Source organism: Stegastes partitus, unplaced genomic scaffold (genome assembly GCF_000690725.1).
Source record: "Stegastes partitus isolate 25-593 unplaced genomic scaffold, Stegastes_partitus-1.0.2 Scaffold1237, whole genome shotgun sequence".
NCBI lineage: Eukaryota > Metazoa > Chordata > Actinopteri > Pomacentridae > Stegastes > Stegastes partitus.
The window spans coordinates 150,006-170,308 of record NW_007578968.1 but is presented as its reverse complement, the minus strand read 5'-3'; the positions used below and the strand labels follow the sequence as shown (position 1 = coordinate 170,308).

General features: G+C 41.1%; 1 protein-coding gene across 1 annotated transcript in view; it reads left to right on the top strand.

Annotated features, from left to right (window-relative positions):
- The window catches only part of snx29 (sorting nexin 29), a 189,315-nt gene that overhangs the window by 118,292 nt on the left and 50,720 nt on the right, over positions 1-20,303 (top strand). The window contains exons 16-18 of the mRNA XM_008297682.1: positions 319-435; positions 3,588-3,643; positions 3,933-4,014. Coding sequence (XP_008295904.1) covers positions 319-435; positions 3,588-3,643; positions 3,933-4,014 — 255 coding nt within the window. The remainder of the gene's footprint in view (positions 1-318; positions 436-3,587; positions 3,644-3,932; positions 4,015-20,303) is intronic.

The following is a 20,303-nucleotide window of genomic DNA, read 5'->3' as shown; positions in this document are numbered from 1 at the left end:
CCCTTCACTCTCGCTGTTTGTCTCCCTCCCCCCCCCCATCCCTCCATCCCTTCTCTGTTTGACTGTTTCCCAGAATCCGTCCCGCTGTCAGCATCCATTATGTCACACCTGCAGTGCTTTTGCCTTTTGTGTGTTAAATCGAAACCAGGAATTAGCGTTTCTGAATGCTCTCACGCATAATGTTTACATGATTTTATATCGTCCTTTTTATTCCACGTAATTACGTCTTATATAACTTTTGTACTACAGCGTGAAAAATTGAAATGCCCTTTTTGTGTGTTTTCTCCCTCTGTGTATGTGTGTGTGTGCGTGCTGCAGGTGGCCGAGATGCACGGTGAGTTGATCGAGTTTAATGAGCGCCTGTATCGCTCCCTCATGGCCAAAGACCACCTCATTGTCCAGATGAGACAGGAACTCATTGACCTGAGAGGACCGGTGAGTGACTGGAGACACACACACACACACACAATGATGCCTCATCTGATTTATCCTCTCTCTCTGCCTCCCTTCCACTTTCTTGCCTCTCCACCTTGTGGTTTTGTTTGATTTTCATCTCCATGTTTGCTTTTGCTCCTGTCCTCAATACCCACCAATAACGGTTAACCACACTCTCCTTGAAGTCACAAATATGCTTCTGCACCACAATTTGTATCGATAACATAAATCAGTTAGTCCTATACTCATATCTTACACATTTTGTGGGTGAGGTTTGATTTTCTGTACTGCTATCGGTTTCTTCTGTTTAAAGGGTTGTTCAACCAGTCTGCTTTTCCTCAGTAGGTTCAAAGTTGTCCTCTGCAATACCAAACAAAAAAAAAGCTACAGAGAATGCCAGGTTGTGGTCGTGCTCAGGAGAGCTTGAAGCAGTCTGGACACACACACACACACACACACACTCACAAACACACACATGCACGCTTCCCACCGTGTGAGTTGATACAGCTGCAGTGAAGGGAGCCCCGGGCTGAAGATAGGACCTCTTATCCCTCAGCTTCAGCCCTGCTCTGCTGGACTGCTCACTCTGTGTGGTGTTTGTGCATGTGTTTGTGTGTGTGTGTGTGTCCATCTCTTGGCCCCTGATTGCTGCATGCTTCCAACTCCTAAGAGCTGCTGCAGATGACCAAACCTGGGTCACTTTCCTGCCTCTCTACCTCACCGCCTCTTTTTCTGCAACCTGCTCTTCTATTACTTTCTGTGTGTCTGTTGGTGACTGTGTGTGTGTGACTCTTGGAGGGTTTGATCAAAGCCTGGAGGCTGGAAACTCCACTGCAGGGTCTGTGGTGACAGAGTTTTAGCCCGGGTTTAGATAGCCTCCCTGGGAGAGCTGGGAGTCCGACAGGCCAGCTCTGGAGAGTGAGAAACCGTATGAAGACAGAACATTACATTGACTTACATTCATTTCCTGGTGACTTACTCTAACCTCAACTAAAATCCTCAAACTTATTATAACCTAAACCAAGTCTTCATACCTTAAAATGCAATTATTGTCATGATGAGACTTGCTAATGCCCCCAAAATGAGGTTAAGTCCCATTTACATGACTGTATAAACAGATTTAGCTCCCTACAACATGAGTCACACACACACTCTCTTTCACACATAGACCCTTTCTCATCCACAAGGCCAACATCTGGCCCTGGTCATGTGGCCCCTCAAGGGACCTGGAAGCATGTAAACAGTAAAACAAATCACAAGCTTGATGAATTCGCACACACATATTGACATAACATGCTAACAATTTTGTCGAGGTCATCAGATTAGGATAGTGCTGCTACCCTGCAGTGTTGCTGTATGTAACAGCAGCTGATAGTCAGCAGCAATAAGAGGATCGAGACATGGGCGCGTTCCAGATGTGCACTAAGTGTGAATAAACAGTATATTGCGCATTTACTGTTTATTGAATTCATATAGCTCATGAGCCTCTTTCTGACACCACGTTATATTTCGAATTAGTTCAAAATTGATCAATTTTTAAGTGAACTTTAAGATTTTCTTTGGTTCTAGACAACTGAAGAAAATCTTACTTGAATATAATAATAATAATACCTATTGTTGAACCAATCAATTGGTCGTGGGAGACAAAAATACACGATATCTCTAGATTCACTAAATCGACTGAAGAGCACTGAACACACTTGGCCTGCTTGTCGTATTTGCCAAAACAGATTCTAAATAAACATGTGAAGAGTTCATTTATAACAGATAGCGCAAATGTATTTTTTTGTTGTTTGCGTGAGATAATATCAATCAAACTGAAGCTGAGTGGATTTGACTCAGTAGAAATGAAAAAAATAGAGAGAACTTAAGTTTGATTGATATTGTCTCAGGTAGACGATGGAAAAGTGGGTTTTCTGAAGGTTTGTGAAGATGGAGTTATCTGTGTTTCCAAATGAACTCTTCATATTATTATATATAATATTTGCTGTATGTCTGATCACTTTAATCTTGTTATTTTATATTTAGACCATCATGCCAATTTTCATTTGATTTCTGAAAATAGAACTCTTTCAACTGGTGCTCAACTACTATTGGGAAATCCATTGCAGACAAGTTAATTGACCATTTTTCCATGATCTTGGCCTTTGTTTAGAACATAATGCAGCCACACTGATGACTTCTTTGACTTATTCAAAAATATTCAACAACCTAGCAGCCTCCGTTAAGTTAGCTGAGCTCAAGGTTGTAGAGTGATTTTAAAAACACCCCATTTTTCAGTTTGTCTTTCCATCCAAAAATAATGTATCAGTCCCGAAAGGCTGTTGATGTGGCGTTTCATCCTCATGAAAATAATACTGACCAGCCAATGAGTCTTTGGTGAGAATGAGAGCATATCAACCCACCAATTGTTCAGTCAACCTTGAGAAAATAGTAGAGTAGATTTGGTTGCAATCAATATTTAGGTTATTTCGGCTAATTTTGCATTACTTTTGGTGTGTTACTTGTTATTAGTTTGAAAATGCAATTAATTATTTCCAAACACTGTTAGATATCATTGCAAATTCAATATTGTATTACTTTTAGCGTACTATTCTGTTTTTATTTTACTTTGTTTTGTAACTGTTACTGTAAGACACTTTAAGATGACTATTCCAGTTCTGTATTAATTACTTTATGCTTTATGCAATGATGTGTCTAAACATTTCAAAAAGTAAACCACTGTACATTCTGCATTTCAGCTGTTCATCCAGTACTTTTTGTTTGTTACTACAATGATTTATTCTTTGCTTTTTTGCCAACTATTCTGGATCATGGGTAGATTTTACATGTTCAACTGTCACACATGATGATCAGGTTTCACTGCAGCTATTAGTGATTGTGAATGGAAACTTACTGTTGTATAGCATCGCACCCATTCTATATGTTCCTCCTTCATAAAAGTATTATTTTAAACATTATTTTTAATTAATTAAATGATTCTTTCCATTTACAACTGCAGTGGCCCTTAACATCTGTGGTATCTTGGACACCATGTGTGTATTTGTATCCTGAGCTTCTTGTGCATGACTTTGAACTTCATCTGTAATGAATCTCTCTCTTTTGTTCCTTACTCACGCTCTAGCGATCTCCCTCTCACTCATTTTTTCCAGGTTCCAGGTGATTTAAGCCAGACGTCGGATGACCCTAGCCTGTCAGATTTTGAGACGTAAGAATATGTCTCCTTTACTTCTTCTGTATTACTATATTCCTCATGTTTTGTACTACATCTTGCAAGAGCTACATCTCATCCATGTGAAATATCTGATGGCTAAGTTATTCTTTCTCAATGAAATGACCAAATTATATTTTGAGGTGTTTCACCAGAGTGAACCGTGATCGGCTGTAGCTGTCCAAGCAAAGTGCTCACACACTGTTGGTGTTGCTGCTGCCAGTGATAGCGATAATGATGATGATAATGATGACAGCAGTGAGGATGGTTTGTTTGTGTCACTCAGGGCTCATCGCGCTCTCATCAACGTGTGGATCCCCTCTGTGTTCCTGCAGGGCAGAGCTGCCAACGCCTACCACGTCTATCAGGTACACTTCGTCACATTAATGCCTCTCTGCAGAGCGCTGTCTTCTGCTTACCAGGCAAATCCAGTCATTTCATGAGGACAGACTGAACTGAAACTTACTTTGATACTTGATATATAGTATGTCACAGTGAGAAATCTGTATCAGAGGACAAACTACTGAGTTTTTGGGTTTTTTCAAAATAGAATAATAAACAATACCACAAAGGCAGAAACAGGGCAGAGATTTAAAAGTTCATTAAAGCAAAAAAAAAGTGAGAACAAATGAGATAGCTCTGAAATAATTGTGCACTCGCTCATGTTTGCATAAACAGCTCATCATCAGCGGTCATTAGCATTGTTGTTCTCATTGTTTTGTTCTCTCAACTCTGGTCAAGTGGTCAAACAAAACACTTGGCTTTGGAAATGTTTGTTTGGTAGTTTGTCGGTCGCTCCACCACTTTAGTCCACTCTGAAATACAGAAATGTAGTTCTCACCCAGCTTTTCATCTGCGGCCACAACGAGGTGGACATATGCGGTTTGGATTAAATTGTCTTATCAACAATGAGAAGCTATGAAATTCAGTGCACGATTCTATTAATTTTACTGATCCTTTGACTTTAAATCTAGTACCATCATCAGTTCCAATTTTAGAAGTGTTCATTTGGTTATAAAAAAAAATAAAAAAATAAAATCTGCCATCAGAGCCAGTTGGTTGGTTTACAGTTTAATAAATAGTTTAATTAGTTTTTGTTTTTGTGGACTATGGCAATTGTGGAAACACACTCGGTATGTGGAAGTGACATCTGCTCTGTCTCTGAACTCGGCCACAGGCTGTCTTTTCTTGGAAGCCACATGGTTTTTAGACCATTTAATTTTTGTAAATTGTTTTACTAATCCTGCTTCTGCATAAGCACCAGTCTGATTAAGAAAGACCAGTCTTTGTGTTTGCATGGAAATCTGAATGCCATACAAGGAAGATTAAAAATTAAAGACAATTCGATTAATTAAATCAAGCAAGAAAATCCTATTGTCCTCAGCTATGCGAGATACGATCAGAATGTTCCGAGTCTGTGCCTATAAAAACAAAACACCCTATCTTGGATGAAGCCACCTTGTGCAGTGCTCCTGCCACGCTTGGAACTCTCTCTGAAACTCCCTTTCTGTAAGACCATCAAATACCATCTGTGTCTGTGCTGTGTTTGCTTTATCATCATGTCACAGTTCAGTTAGTTATGCTCAACGGTCTCCCTCACGGGTCGGAATATTGCAGTAGAAGCCCAAGAAGCCTCTCAGTCGTGCTTCTGATCTGGTGCACCTTCTCTGGTCTTGGAGACTGAAGGCTCTTCCACTGTGAAATACGCTGTTTGAAAAATGGGTCATAGCCATAGACCCAACTCAGCATCATAATCCTTGTCATGAACACTGGGTTAAACAGAGATCACTGCAGACTTCGACATGATGCTGCTTCTGCAGATATATGAGCTGTGTCAAAAAAGTTCCAGGACTGGTGTCACGAAAGATATGTTTCAACTACAATACAGTCCTGGAACTTTTCTGACACACCTCATATGACAAAATTACAAATTCATATTTAACGGTGGTAATACAAACATGCCATGTGTAATCCTAACATGCAAAAGTTAGTTCTGACACCAGTACATGCACATGATCGTGCTGCTCTCTGTTTGCATAGGCTCCAGCCCCCCCGCAACCCTAGTGAGGATTAAGCGGTGTACAGATAATGGATGGATGGACTTAGAACACGTTAGCATACTAATATGCTAACATTAGATAGCAAGCTTGGTAAACCATACCTGTGAAATGTCTTACAGTACTGATGTTAACGTTTAGCTCTAAACACTCCTTTTCCTGAAGATTACCTCAAATATCTTCTGGTAATAGGGATGAAGTGAACAAGACTTCCATCTAAAGCGTGGTAAGGGTTGTCTACACCATGATGCCGTGCTCAGATGCCAAGAAAAAATATGTAGTAAAGAAAATATTAAGTTTTCAGTATTCTGTTCCATCCCTGATGAAGAGGTTGTCACTCCTTCAGCATAACTGTGTCTCCTTTGTGCCTCAGCAGACGCTCTCCAGACCTGAGGCGGCCCCAAAATAGTGAATGCACTTCCCACTACAGTCTATGCCACTTTGAAGCCTGTAATCAAGTCACCAGTGATAATAGAACAACTCCACTTAACCAAAATAGTGGCTCCTGAGCTCTATGCCAGGTACTTATCTAAGTGAGGTGTGTTGGGAACTGGACTCGAGAGCGGCTTAACAAACCAAACTGCTGCTTCTTCTTGTATCTGTCAAGTTATCGAGCAAAGTAGACAACGGCAGCTCATTCCCTCGGTGACTGTTTTACTGTGTCTGTCACATTAACAAGGTGTTACACCTCAGCTCTCTCACCGCAGCCGTCCCCCGGTTCCCCCGTGTGAGACTCAAACACACACACTCAGACATTCAGTCCCCTGGTTCAGCTTCAGGAGACAGACAGAGACTCACACACACACACACACACACACACACACACACACACACTGGCACACATGGATAAACACACATGCGTACAGTTGTACTGACACAAATATGGTTTTCACTGCGTGTAATACACAGATACACGACTACACACACACACACATACTCGGGTATTTACAGCAACCTGTGTTATTGCTGGTTGGACACGTAGAAACAAGTGCAGCTACAGTGGACACACTTCTTCATGCTTTACAGAAACACTTGTCAGAGAGAACAGTATGCGCGCACACACACAGACACACACAGTGCTGTTGTCTGCTGTGGAGCCAGCAGGTACAGCTGTAACGTTAGTCAAGGGAAACCATATGGGACAGGGAGAGACAGGTGACACATCCTTAGCTCTAACTGATAGCCAAGACTGGCTGGCTCCCAATCTCAACTCTGCTCAACTTATACATAATAGATGTAAATTCACAACTCAGGACTCCAGCTCAGAGCTGTCTGACATCTTTTTATGGGAATTTTCCCCCCCCCATTGTCCCGACAGGACAGAAGCATGACGAAGGCGAATGACATGCACTGTTTTAATTCCTCTTGTTCCCGTCACTTACAGCTTCAAAACCCACTTGCACAGTTACTTGAGTCAGTGCTTTTTATTCAGCTTTATAGACACACCATGATAAATCTATCTACCTCTCAACACACGATGAAAATTATTTTGGATTTGCATTTTCTGGTACTGGTGCTGGTAAAACACTCTGTGGAAAGTAGCTCTTATTTAAATTGCAGGACAGTGTTGGGAAAGTGAGTAGTTCCCTGCAGTTTGACAACTTTTATATTCAGCAGGGCTCGCAGGTGCTTTGTAATTGTGCTCTCATGAAAGCATTCAGAGAATTCATTACGGACTGATGTTGCACTAACACTGGATGTTGCCAACTGGCCCCAGTTTGAGCCTTTCATGTGTGAATGTACTGTTCAACAAACAATGAAAGAAAACAATGCCTTCTTGAGGGCTGGTAGATAATGTTTTACCCGAGAAAATCCCACAGTTTTTCAAATGAACCAAACATGAAAGTACTTGTTTTTAAGTATGTGATGTACATTGGCATGTGCAGTTATCCACCAGGCTTTGGGCAATAATGAGCGTCCACCTGCAGTTGCGGGTTTGTGGATGGACTCCAGCATCGAAACAGAATATTTTCCATGTGTTGTGCTGATTTAGCCTAATTTCTTTTTCTCAAAAATGGTCTCTGAGAGACTACTGTCCAGCCCTGGAGCTGGTATAAAGCGCAGCCCATCTGGTGTATTGGATACTTCCCTTCCCAGAGCTATATTCGTCTAATGGCTCCCTGTGGAAGCAGCTTTTGTTCTCAGACAGGCTAATGGATGGCCAAGGTTACTGGAGTCATTGTTGTTAAGGTGAGGTTGTTGTGGTGATTGAACACTGAGCCAACATTCTTAAAGACCTGAGAGTATCATGAGGAGAGGGCAGGGGTCCCTTTAAAATACCCTTAAGCGAGTGCATGGCTTTTTTTTTTCTTCAGTTCTTTTCCTCATTGTCCCACACACTCGTATGCTTGCAAAATTGAACCAATGATGAGCGCAATGAGCCATAGCCGAAGCCAGGGAGGGTTTTTGGGAGGCTTGGAGTGTGAATGGGATTTCAGAAGCCGCAGCCGAAGTTAGGTCACAGCAACCTTGTGGTTGAAAATAAGCACGCTAACAGCTCTATGCTGCTGCTAAACCCATCCAGAGAGGAGGAAAGGCTGATCTTCCCACCACCTCTCACACTGTGTGTCCCTAAATGTCTGCTTCTCGTTGTCCTCTTTTTTTTCCCCCTCCCCTGCTTCATTCCTCTTTCTCTCTGCCCTTCTTTTCAGCCTCGCTATCCGTCTCCCTCCCCCCTGCCAGATTGCATGGCATTATGGCGGGGGTAAGACTGCTTGTATTCCATTTTCCGTCTTTGCATTTCTTCAGAGCCACTTTTCTCTCCGAGCTTTTCTGAAATAACTTCCTTCTAAAGCGTGGTAAGGCCTGTGGATGGATGACGTGAGACAGAAAAAGATGAGGGAGAGAGAGAGAGAGAGAGAGACTGATGGATTTGCTCCATTATAAGTTGGGTTCTGCTCTTTGTGGCAAACTGTGCCTCTGGGCCTTCATCCCTCGTTCTCTCCAGCCCTTCCAGTGCCTCTTTCCCCCTTCTGAACTCATAATGAGAGAATTATACCAGCCGTGGCAAATCAGTGTCTCCGTCCCACACAATACCAACAATAGAGGCTATTAAGAGAGAAAAGGAGGAAGCATCATTTGCACACCGTCAGTGAACACAAGGAGTCATTTGGTGTGTGCAGGAGTGTCTGCGTTTTCATTACCTGTGTGTTTTAGGCCGACATTGTGGTTGTGAAAAGAGCATCAGTCGGAGGCTGATGAGAAACTCTTTTCCAAAGAAATTACGTGCTGGCTGGTTGTATGCTGTTGGGATCTGGTGCTATGCCGTTGTGTTGACAACAAGGTAGTCTGCAAAATCTAATATGTTGAAGAAATGGGGTCTTTGGGAAAAAGAGCTGAGAACAAGAGCAGAGGTATTTGGCTTTAGTGATGGCCATGTCAGTCAGCTGGTTCACTGCTTTGTCCAGGTGTCCCAACAGCTACGAGGTGGATTGCTGTAAAAAATTTGTACAGACATTCAAGGTATTGTCTTGTTGGATTTTTGTGGCCAATGCTGATTTTTGAGAGAGTAAAGCTATTAATTTCTTCACACTCTGCTACATGTGCTGCAGACCATGCTGAGAGTATTGTCAACTATGGAGTCAGGGTTGCTCTGCTCAACACTATTTCTAAATGATGTAATTAATTTAAATTACGTAGATAGACCAACATCAGCTGGCAGATATATCAGTCCACCTCTGTTTACTTATTCATATCTCAATGTCAAAATTTTAATTTGTCCTATAATCTAGATTCTGACCAAATATCTGCAAAGCTAATGACACTTTCTGTCAAAGACAGTAACTCTGTGGAGTCAGTCTTCACTGGTTGCCTAGCAACAATACACCTGGTGCCTGCTACAATACACCGCATAGTTTTTACATTTCTGTTTTTGCACGTTTTAACTCATGAGCTACAACATATTGGCATGTGAGCTTTAGAGGTTCTACGAGGCTTTGTTCTGGTTGGACAGAGCCATACTAGCTGTTTCCTAACTTTGTGCTAAGCTAAGCTAACCAGTTTCTGGCTGTAGTTTAATATTTAGAACGATTAGACTTGAAAGTGGAATCAGTCGTCTCCTCTGACCGTCTGCCAAAACTAAAGGCATTTCCTAAAGTCTCAAGCTCATTCTTTGAGCTGAGTCTTTTGGATGTTGCACCTTTAAGGCGACCTGAATGTTATCTGTATCTTTTAATGAAAACGTTCACGGTGTCTTTTGCACAGTTTACTGTTACAGCATACGGTACTTCTACTAAGATGGCGGCACGCATTGGTGCAGCAGGTTCTCGAGCTCCCGGTACTAAGCCTTATTTAGATACTTGGGCTTTTTAAAAACCGGGACCTGAGTACCAATTTTGTACCACAAACATGTAAACGTGAGCTGGCATGACAGTAAAGTTCCTTGAATCCTTGAATAAGTCCTTGACACATGTTATTGTTTTCAATGCCACACTCGTGATCAATAAAGATGCTATAGAAAAAAAGCAAATGCATCACCTTCACTCATCGTATTAACGCATTCTGACTGTCATAGTTTGAGTTATTCTGTCTGTCTGACACAATTTGTAAGTGCTGGAGGCACCAACTGATGCAACATGATGCTCGATAAGATGTGTCATCCTGTGCTTCTTCTAATGGTTAATTATCCTCCAACAAAGTTTTTTTACCAAGTTTTTACCATTTCAGAGTGTGACCGGAGTGAAGCTGGGGAGCTTTTACCTTCAGGAGAGTCGCTTTAGCTCGGTTTTTGTTCATATACAAGAAAAACATTGGAGCCTTGAACCATGAGTCATGCTACTTAGTCATATAAGTATTTTATAATTTTCTTGTCAGACACTCCGAGGTACACCTGCTGAGAAACTCACTGCTGTGCTGCTGTCTGATGGGAGCTTTCAGGTCGTTGATTATTAGGTGTCGTGCCTGTGGTGTAGAGCAGTAGGTGGCATATACTCTTTGTGTGACAGCTAACACAGTTGAGCTATGATAAAGTTTTGTTTGCTAACAAAGTGGAGACAAATATAATTGTCCTCGCTCGCCAACTTTTCTGTAGTCACGCTCTCTGATTGGCTTTTCCGAGGAGAGATTTCACAAGTTGCTTGTCGTGTGAACTCCTGATAAATGCAGATGCCAAATGAAGACATTTCTAACCAAAACTGCAAAAAACATCACATCACACCTCACTTCGCACCAAAAGAGGGAAAAGCTGGCATGAAGAGAGATTTAAAGGGCCTGCTTATTAACTGCTGAACCCTTTGGACGGTCTGGTGAGCTTTTTATTGGCTTAGATTTAATCCTTTGTTTATTAGTGCAGTATGATGCATTATACGTTCCATGATGTGCTGTCCAATCTTTCCTGTGTAACAACCATCATAAATATACTGCGGCTCTCTCCATCACTGTGGTGAGTATGTCTGTATGAAGCCATGAGGAACATTAATGCCATAGTGACCTATGTCTGAATGACAGATTGACAGATTGATATGGCAGCAACGTTACGTATTCCATCTCTGAAAATGGCTGATGTCTCAGCTGGCAATAGAGATAAATGTTATTTAAGAGTTCTGGCCCAACAAACTCGCTGTGTTTACTGCCCATTTTGTGGCTTTAGCCCCTCATCATCATCCATTTCTCTGCATCCCTCCTCCTTCTATTTTGCTCTCCTTTGCTTTATTATCTGTCTCTTGTTCTTTTTCTTTTTATCAATCAGCCTTTTTCTTTCCTTTTTACTCTTCCATTTGCCCTCTCCCTCACTCTTCTTTTTATTTATTTTTTTATCAATATTCACCCAATAACGTTCTATTCTTAGTGGAGCTGCGAGGGTGGTGTTGCTCCTGATGATGAGTTCCAGGACAAAATGGGTGGTGCCCTCCCTCCTCCACAGCGGTTTGACAACAATAATGAATCACAAATTTAACCTCACACCACTTCCCAGATAAGCCAGCACTTGGAGAAAATGAGGAAAAAAAACGTACAACTCAAATCTGTATTTACTTGTGCATCAATATTTGCATGCACAGGTGAACACAAACATCATGCATGTAGCAAGATCACAACAATGGAAACTAAATGTATGCACATTATATTACATAAACAGGAGCATGCTAGTATTGAGAACTAGCATTTCTGACCAGCAACTCACTGGCTGCTGTATATATGAATTTTATGGATATACGTGCATACATCCCAAACGAGCCGTTCTCCTTGATCAGCAAAAAGCTGAGCCTATAATTTCAACACAAAGTCAGATGTTCACTGCAAACTTTTCACTGTTTTAATTATGCTAACGAAACTGGATAATATCTACTGTAACTTTTTTTCTCTCTCTCTTATTTGTTTCCCTTCTCTGTCCTTCACACTTTTGTTCTATTCCCCGTTAAACTGCTTTAGATTTAGGAGATGCTGTAGGTAAAAAAAAAAAAAAAGAAAATACATGAGCACACGTGTCCTCTGCATTTTTCAAAAGTACGTATGTATTATGTATTCTGTGTATGCTTGTCTTCATGAATAGTACAGTACCTTTAACTGTAGCTGTTTGTGTGCTCTGAGAGAAACAGAGTGATCGAGGGTCCCAATTAATAGCAGTTACGTAAACCATCTTTGGCTGTCCCTGTGCCTCCCAAAGCCTTTAATATGCACCATATGAAACCACATAAATCAGCCACTCAATGAATAATTGAGACGTCCTCGTTGACACTCTTTTAGATGTGTGCACCGCTGCCTGCACTGGTCTGTCATCCCCCAGAGAAACGCAATGTGGGAAATGTGTTAGCACGTTTAATTTCTATGTTATTGGCCATTGGATATAGCTGGGTTAACTTGGGAGACTTGTGGCTGCCGAGGCGGTAAGCTTTACATCCACACCCGCTCAGTGTGAGTCGTTCTGATTAGCCAGAGGCTTAAACCGCATGGTGCTGGGCCGCTTTAGCTATGCAGATGAGATGATACATCCATATGTATTAATGTGAACTTTAAGTGTGTTCGCGGGTAGCTGTGCACATGAGCTGGTGTTGCATTCAAAGACAGATAGATGCTCTGTTTTTTAAATGTGGGTAATGCTGATCATGATCTTGTAGGGTTTTTTTTTTTCCCGATACGTCTGTGTGTTGTGATGAAGTCTGTGTGTGTGTGTGTGTGTGGACGCGCATGTCAGTGATTATGGTTATGATAATGGCTGGTTGGTGACAGAGGGAGATAACTATTATGTTGATGATGGTAATGATGAATGTTTTACAAAGATGATGATGATAATTACAATCGTTGTCTTGGTCTTATATCCATCAGTCATAGATTAAACACCCTCAGGAAGGCGCTGAGGCTGCTTTTGCTGCCGCACACGGCAACACCGGCACCTCATCAGCTTCGGCATCAGTGTAATTTACATTGCATTTCCATTTTAGGCACTTAAGTTACTGCTCTTATCCAGAGCGATTCACAATGGGGAGGTTGAGATGTAGTGTCTTGTTCAGTGGTACTTAAACAAAACATATTGCTGTTGATGGATGTGTGTATTAGCAGTGACAGGGCCTAACGCTGCAACCTTTTGTCTTGAGTGGCAGGACACAAACACCTGTACAATGCATTACACTATAATACAGCTGCAGTAAATACTGTTGCTGAAATAGAGCCTGTACAAGAAGCTTTAAATGAGAATTGATTTGCTCAGTTTCTTGTAGATAAATGGGTTGTTTCACTTGCACGACCTATACTTGTGTTTTACATATGTATATATATATATTTTAATATGGTCAAAAATGTACGTCCTACATATAGTCTGATTGTGAATATGGTCTACCTACACAGTTTGTCCTGAGACTGGCAACCTGTTCAGGGTGTCCTGCCGGTCACCCACCATGAGTCGAGTTTTACTTCAAACACAGCGTACATATACAAGGGTACAGATAAAATATAGATACATTATACTTTGGCTGTGTCTCACACTAACCTTTTAAAAGTACAGCTGAGATGTTTTTTCCTATTATTCTTTTCAACATTGAATCATGGTCAATGACTCAATGATGACAAGAATTTAGCAAAAAAAAAACTTTCATGTCAAAGTGAAAACAGATTTTACAAAGGAAGGTCAATTCATTAAAAATCTAAAATGCAAAAGAAGTGATCAGTTTATCTGTTAGGTCCAGTCACTGGTGAGTCAGTACTCCTGGCTATAACTACACCATGAAGACAAAAAAAAAAACTGTCCAAGCAACTCAGTGAAAAGATTATCGTGAAACACAAATGAATGGATGGATACAAGATCATCTCCAAGCCACTGAATATCCCTTGGAGGCCAGTTAAATCCATCATTAAGAAACTGAAAGGAACTTGGCACATGTGTAAATCTGCCTACAGCAGGCCATCCTCAAAACCAGACTGACTGTGCAAGAAAGGCCTAATGAGAGAGGCCACCAACACACCTATTACTTCCCTGAACAAGCTTCAGCCACTGAGATGGGGGAGACTGTGCATACAATTGGTGTTCCCTGTGCAACCTGACACAGTTTGAGCAGTTTTGCAAAGAATGACAGGGTAACATTGCAGTGTCTAGTTGCTGAAAAGCAGTAAAAGGGGAAAACTCCAAAAGAAAAGAAAAACTTTTTATTGGCGCTGTATGTAAGCTTATTTAGTGTCAACGTGTCAACAGACAGTAACATAACATAAAAAAGAAAGAAAAAATGAGAAAATGCCTCTCCTCCCCGACAGCACTAACACTGTGCAACACTCTCTAACATTGCTTTGAATTGTAGTTCACTAAAGTCAACAAACGACCAGCTTCTGACACAACGCAGGTTCTGAAACCACTTTGTTTTAGTGCTGGGCCAGAGCTGGAAAACCAAATACACTGGAGTCTTAAATCTTAAATATAGTTTAGAGGTAGACTGTAATGCCATTGTAGCTTGTGCTACCTTTATTGTCAGCATGATGGATGAATTGTGTCCAGTTTTGCTCATGTCACTTACTTATGAAAGCAAGCACACAAATGAGTGTAAGCAACAGATTTCTGAATGCAGTTCATTTAGCATTCAGTGTTGTTTATAACAATGGTTTTCTGAATGTCGCACAGAGAACCTTTTTTAGAACTTCAGACACCCAATATGGACTCTCACTTTTGTACCATATTGAATTTTCTTTTCATAACAACGCATCAAATTATCGTGTTATAGCGAAGGAAGCGTGTTTCAGTGATTATGCTGTGAAATAAATCTAAAGTTTGACAATATAAAAGAAAAAGTTCTGTGTAGCAAAGTTAGATAATGTGAAAAATATCAAGGTATATTGTAAAATGGGTGTCTAGAACAGTTCTTCTCATAGTTGTAACTGAGAAAGTTCAATATATAAATAATTTTAAATTATTGCAAAGCAAGAATGTGAGATTTTCACATGTAAATGAATTTCATTCAGGCCCTTACCAAAGGAGTTCACACAATGCTGATTGAGCCTAACAGCAGCAGGCAAATCATGTATTTCACAGTAGACCGGGTTTTTAAATCAGCTTTCTGTGGCCACATTGCTGTGCTGGTGCACCGGTAGTGATGCGTTTTACCTGAACCAGCAGTGATCGGTTTGCCAGAGCCAAAGAGGTGAGCAACCGTGGCGACAGAGACGGATTAGGCCACAGCGACTCCGAGTATGGTGGAATGGGAAAAGTTTCTGATACTCCGCATACAAGAGAAACTTTACATTCAGAAGAAGGATTACAGTCTGAAAAAGAAAGCAATTTGCAACAAGTCATATGTCACAAGTGTTCATCGACAGTGTTTGTGCAGTTACTCTCACTGCCTAAAGGGGGAGACAACAGTTAAGCACTGCAGGTTTGAAGAGTAAGGTTTAGTTAAGACAGAACAAACTTGTATTAAACTTTTAAAAAATGCAGAAAAACACGTTTTTTTCTACACACTTATTCTCTTTTTGTATATGTGCAAGTATATGTAGTAAAGTTACACGATACACACTGGTTGTCTTGTTGCAGCAGTGTTTAGCGACAAGGACACAATCAATCACAATCATCAGCTGAGAAATGGCAAGGCTTGTAGGACGCTGAGGGACAAACCATCAACAGCTGACCACATGTTGTGGGATGTGCTGGACCAAGTGTGATCCATGGCATCTAACTCTGAAACAGCCTGGAATATGGAGTAACTGTGCCTGATTCAAAGGATTTTCCATTTTTGCTGGATCATACCTCAAATCTCTATTTGGAATTGAAGTGTTGTTCTACTGGCGGCCATCTGTTTCATCACACCACCTGTTTTTTTTTTTCTTCTTCTTTTGCGTGTCTTTGTCAGGCTTTTAACCCTTTTTAACACAGCAAAGCCGCACTGATCTAAAAAAGGCCGTCAGAGCTAAAGTCCTGCTGAGGCACTTCATCAGTGAACCGCCCACCAATAAAAAACTTCAAAGGTTTGTCTTTAGCAGGTGGAAATGGGATGTGAGAGGGGGAACAGGATCTGTGCATGGTGGAATAAGGATACGAATGGTGACGTCCCTTAGAGGAAGTCAGGAGGGGAGCGTGAGGATCGCTGCTTTAGCCTCCAGACTTCTGATTAGATCTTGGGGCTGGAACATAATTTGTCAGTCTGCCTCACCTCCCTTCTCCGCTCATCTCTCTGTGTTCCTTCTCCCTTGTTACTGTCAATTTATATTTACTCATTTTGTTTGTCTCTCTAATTGTCTGCCTTTCCCTCTCATGCTTCATTTTCCTCATCACTCCACGCTTCCCCTCCCCTCTTTCCCATTCAGCTCTGCTTTGCTCCACATTCTCCTCTCCCCGCCCTTGCCCTCAATCATTTGCTCGTTTGCTTCCTTACTATGCTCAAAACCACTTCTCAGGACCTGCCGGTGACTCACCCGCTCGCATGAATGAGGGAAGCAGAGAAAGAGTGTCCTACCGTGACTGAGATTTTTTGTCAAGTGTTTGAGAAGGGGGGGCACACAAAGAGAAGGGAGTGGGAGGGAGGGGAGCTGACAGGAGAAGGGAGTGGGAGATAAAGAGAAAAGCAACTGTGATAAAAGTCGCAGATAAGCGCTGCAGCTTGTCGCGCTTTCCTCCCGCTGCGGCGTCAGGCAGTTTTTCCAAGGTAGCCTCAAACTTAGGCGTTGAGTGTTCATATCTGGCTACCACCCGCCGGTCTTAAAGAACTTGTGCTGAGTCCTCAAGTGATCAAAAGCTTATAGCGTATTGATGGCTGTTCTGTATGAGGTGGGACTGGAACACAGAGGAGAGTTTTTCTTATGGAGCGTTATTTTACATTGAGGGGGAATTCAATATTTGTCCAGCATGATCGATGAGCGTTTAACCTCCTGACGTTTTATGTCTGAGTATGTACTTACTGCCAGCGGTCAGACCTTTTTATAGACCACACTGTATGTGTTTGTGCTTTTCTATGCATAAAGCAGCATAAAATCAAGAAAAACTGTTTTGTACCGAAGTATCGGTCAGCTCGCTTGATGTGTTTATTGTTAGTTTCAACTTGCGATTGATGTTTCTCCTGTTTGAGTGCAGTTCTATTTGTGTGTGGTCACGATTTCCGATAGTTTCAGAAGGTATAAAAAACAAAAAGCAGTTTAAGCACTGATGTTTAGGCCTCTTTTAGTCTTGATTCATACCATTTTACAGCTGCTAGGATCAAAAATTCAACATCAACAATGGATAGCATGAACACTTGTGAAAAGAGTCACTCATGATGATAAATCCACAGAGAACTCCTGCCTGATGCTTGTAGTTGCTCTCGCCTCTAGAGAGCTTTAAAGTCATTGTTTTGGTTCAACAGCTTTACCGTTTTTATTTACTCTCACCTTTCTTCATTTGTTGTTTTAGGCAGCTGTTTTCTACTAAATCCTAAAACCCACTGTATGCCACTCAAAATCTCTTGGATGTGTAAATAGGAAACAAGTTCAACAAGACTATATCAACCTTAGAGGTGATGATAATGCAGCATTGTGTTTACAAGTTCTTTCTGCTGCCACCGAGCAGTGAAAAAGTCCAGTATTAGACATTTAAAGTGTAACTTTATCCCCACCTTTGAACCTAACTTAGCGCATAATTTAAAAATACTAAAAATGCAGGCATGCAGCTGAGAGGGAAGGCAGGGGTGCATATGCGAGGCAGGGATGTGCCACATCTATGCCACAGGGGGCTCTTTTGAGTTGGTGGAACTTTTCCCTTTCAGAACCCCTTGAAGTGGATATAAATGTGGTGGAGGACCACGGTGGTCCCGAGCCGCATCAGCTGGAATCACCGGCTCCAGCCTAAAGCCGGAGCTCTTAGAGTCAAGGAAATGCAAATGCATGAGAGGATGGTGACAGTCTCTAAATGGTCACATTGAGTTAGTCAGAAGGAGGGAACAATGAAGGTCTGAAGTGAAAGAAAAGCAGTGTGACGGTGCCTCTGTGGCTTCAAAAGCACAAATCTGAAACATGTCTGCAAAATTTAAATACACTAGGTAGACGGCTAGCAAAAAATAGTGTGAGTCTTGAACAGTTTATATTTGAAAATGTTTCACAGAGTCCCACTCAAAGGCGGAGCCTGAGGGAGGGCAGCAACTTTTTTTAATGTAAATTTAAAGACGTAAATAATAGTCATAACTGACTCTATGTCAGCATTGGCCTTACAAAGTTCAGAATTATTTAAAACAGTAGATGGCATCTTCAGCCATTTTCAACCTGTTAAAAAAAGTGTTGATTTTTATTTTAAATGTTGTTTAGTTTATAGCTCAAAACACACGTTTAAGGGTGCAGTACCTCTTAAAATGCAGAACATCTGCAAAGTTCAGTGCAGATGATTTGGCCACAGAGAAATTGGCTTTTTTGTGTTTCCGTTGGTGAACTCATGTCAGTTTAAGAATGCACAACTGCATTAACTCTGTTCTGTGGTATAAATTCTCCAACTGATGCATCGAGTGGTATTTGTAACTAGAATTAAGAAACTTCGTCATCAGGATTTCTGTTTTCATTTTTTGTCTTGGTGCATTTTAAACAACACAGCTGCATCCAGATGTTGCACACGTACGTGTGTTCTGCTAGCCAGCACTACTCTATTTAATAAAACTCAATTTCAACAAAATTCTGTCTTTCAAAAGCTACAATGTGCACGTAGGCATTGGTAGCAGATGGAGTGCTGTTTGCTCATTTGCTTTTCACACCGATGTGACATTTTCTTTAATTCAAACGGTGAAACAGAAAACTGAACAGTTTAACAATAGGCCACTTTCACGTTTAAGAGCTTGTTTCAAACAGAGTTGTAGGAGAAACTCGGGTAGTTGGTAAAATGAGTGGAAACCTCCCTCCTGTATGCTCTCTTTTAGTTTCAGTTATTACATTTTAATGAGAAGAACCCTACTCAAAACACCAGCTGCTGCCTTTGTCACATTTTACAGACTAATGGAAGCAGCACAAAAGTGAAATACTGATGTGTGCGCTGAATATTACAGATTCTGGCAATATTTTCAAAATATAGATGACTTAAATGTCACATGATTAATAATTTGCTTTGGTGGATAGTAAATACATTCATATAGCTTCTAATTTTCAGAGTTATCTCCGGTCAGATCTTCTCACTGTAGAGGAACAAGTCAAGGGTAAAGTAATTGGTGAGGCAGGTTTGTGAAAAGGCCTTTTTTTCTTCTGTATTTTAAGAGCTCACCTCTACCTCATAAACCTCCTGCAGCCTCCCTTGAGCAGAGTAGGACACCCAAAGGTGAATGTCTTTATTTTATCAGCAGAAATATATATCTCAGCATTTATCGGTAGATGGTGAGTAGCAGTACGTGTCCTATATTCCCTGCAGCACCACTGAATCCATGAATCAAGTTAATCAGAAGCAGTAGTCTGTTGGTGTTTGGTGCTGCAGCTTTGTCATTTACAATTTTTTTCCCCAACAACACTAGAATTTGGATTATTTGGATGCTACTCCTCATTTAATCACACCGCTGTAATCATATTAAAAGTTGTTTTGCTTTTTGATTTCTATGTGCGCTCATTCAATCATTCACCAGCCATTCAATCAGACCATAATTTCTCAATTTAATCGTTCATTCATCCGTCTTATTTAAAAGCAAACCTGCTCATCAAGGCGATGCTCCGTTTATTTTCCATCCATACGCCTCCATCCTCTCGTCCTCTTCACTCCTTCTTTTTCTTGCCCTTCTGCTTAGTTTCTTCTTTTTTTCCGTACAGGTTCAACAGTAGTTGCCCCTCGTCTTGACTGTCTCATCTCATACTTCCTCCCCCTCTTCTTCCTCCTCCTCCTCCTCCTCCTCCTCCTCTAATCCACTCTAACAACGCTCATCCAGCTCCCTCCACCTCCTCCTTGTTTCTTCCTCATCTGCATCCACTGACTCCTCACAGCGTCTAATTCTGTAGGATGTCAGCCACAGCAGCACACTAAAATAAACACCTTGGCTGCATTCAAGATAATAATCAGCCTTTTTTTTGTCTTCTGCATTGTCTTGTTTTTCTCTCTCTCTATTTTGTCTTCTTTTAGATTTTTCTCTGAGTCTGACTTTTTATATAATCTCTGTCTGTGTTTGTAATAGTAATAATTTTTCTTTATATAGCACTTTTCTTAACAATGTTACAAAGTGCTTCACAAATAAAATAATAATTATGACCAGACTATGCACATC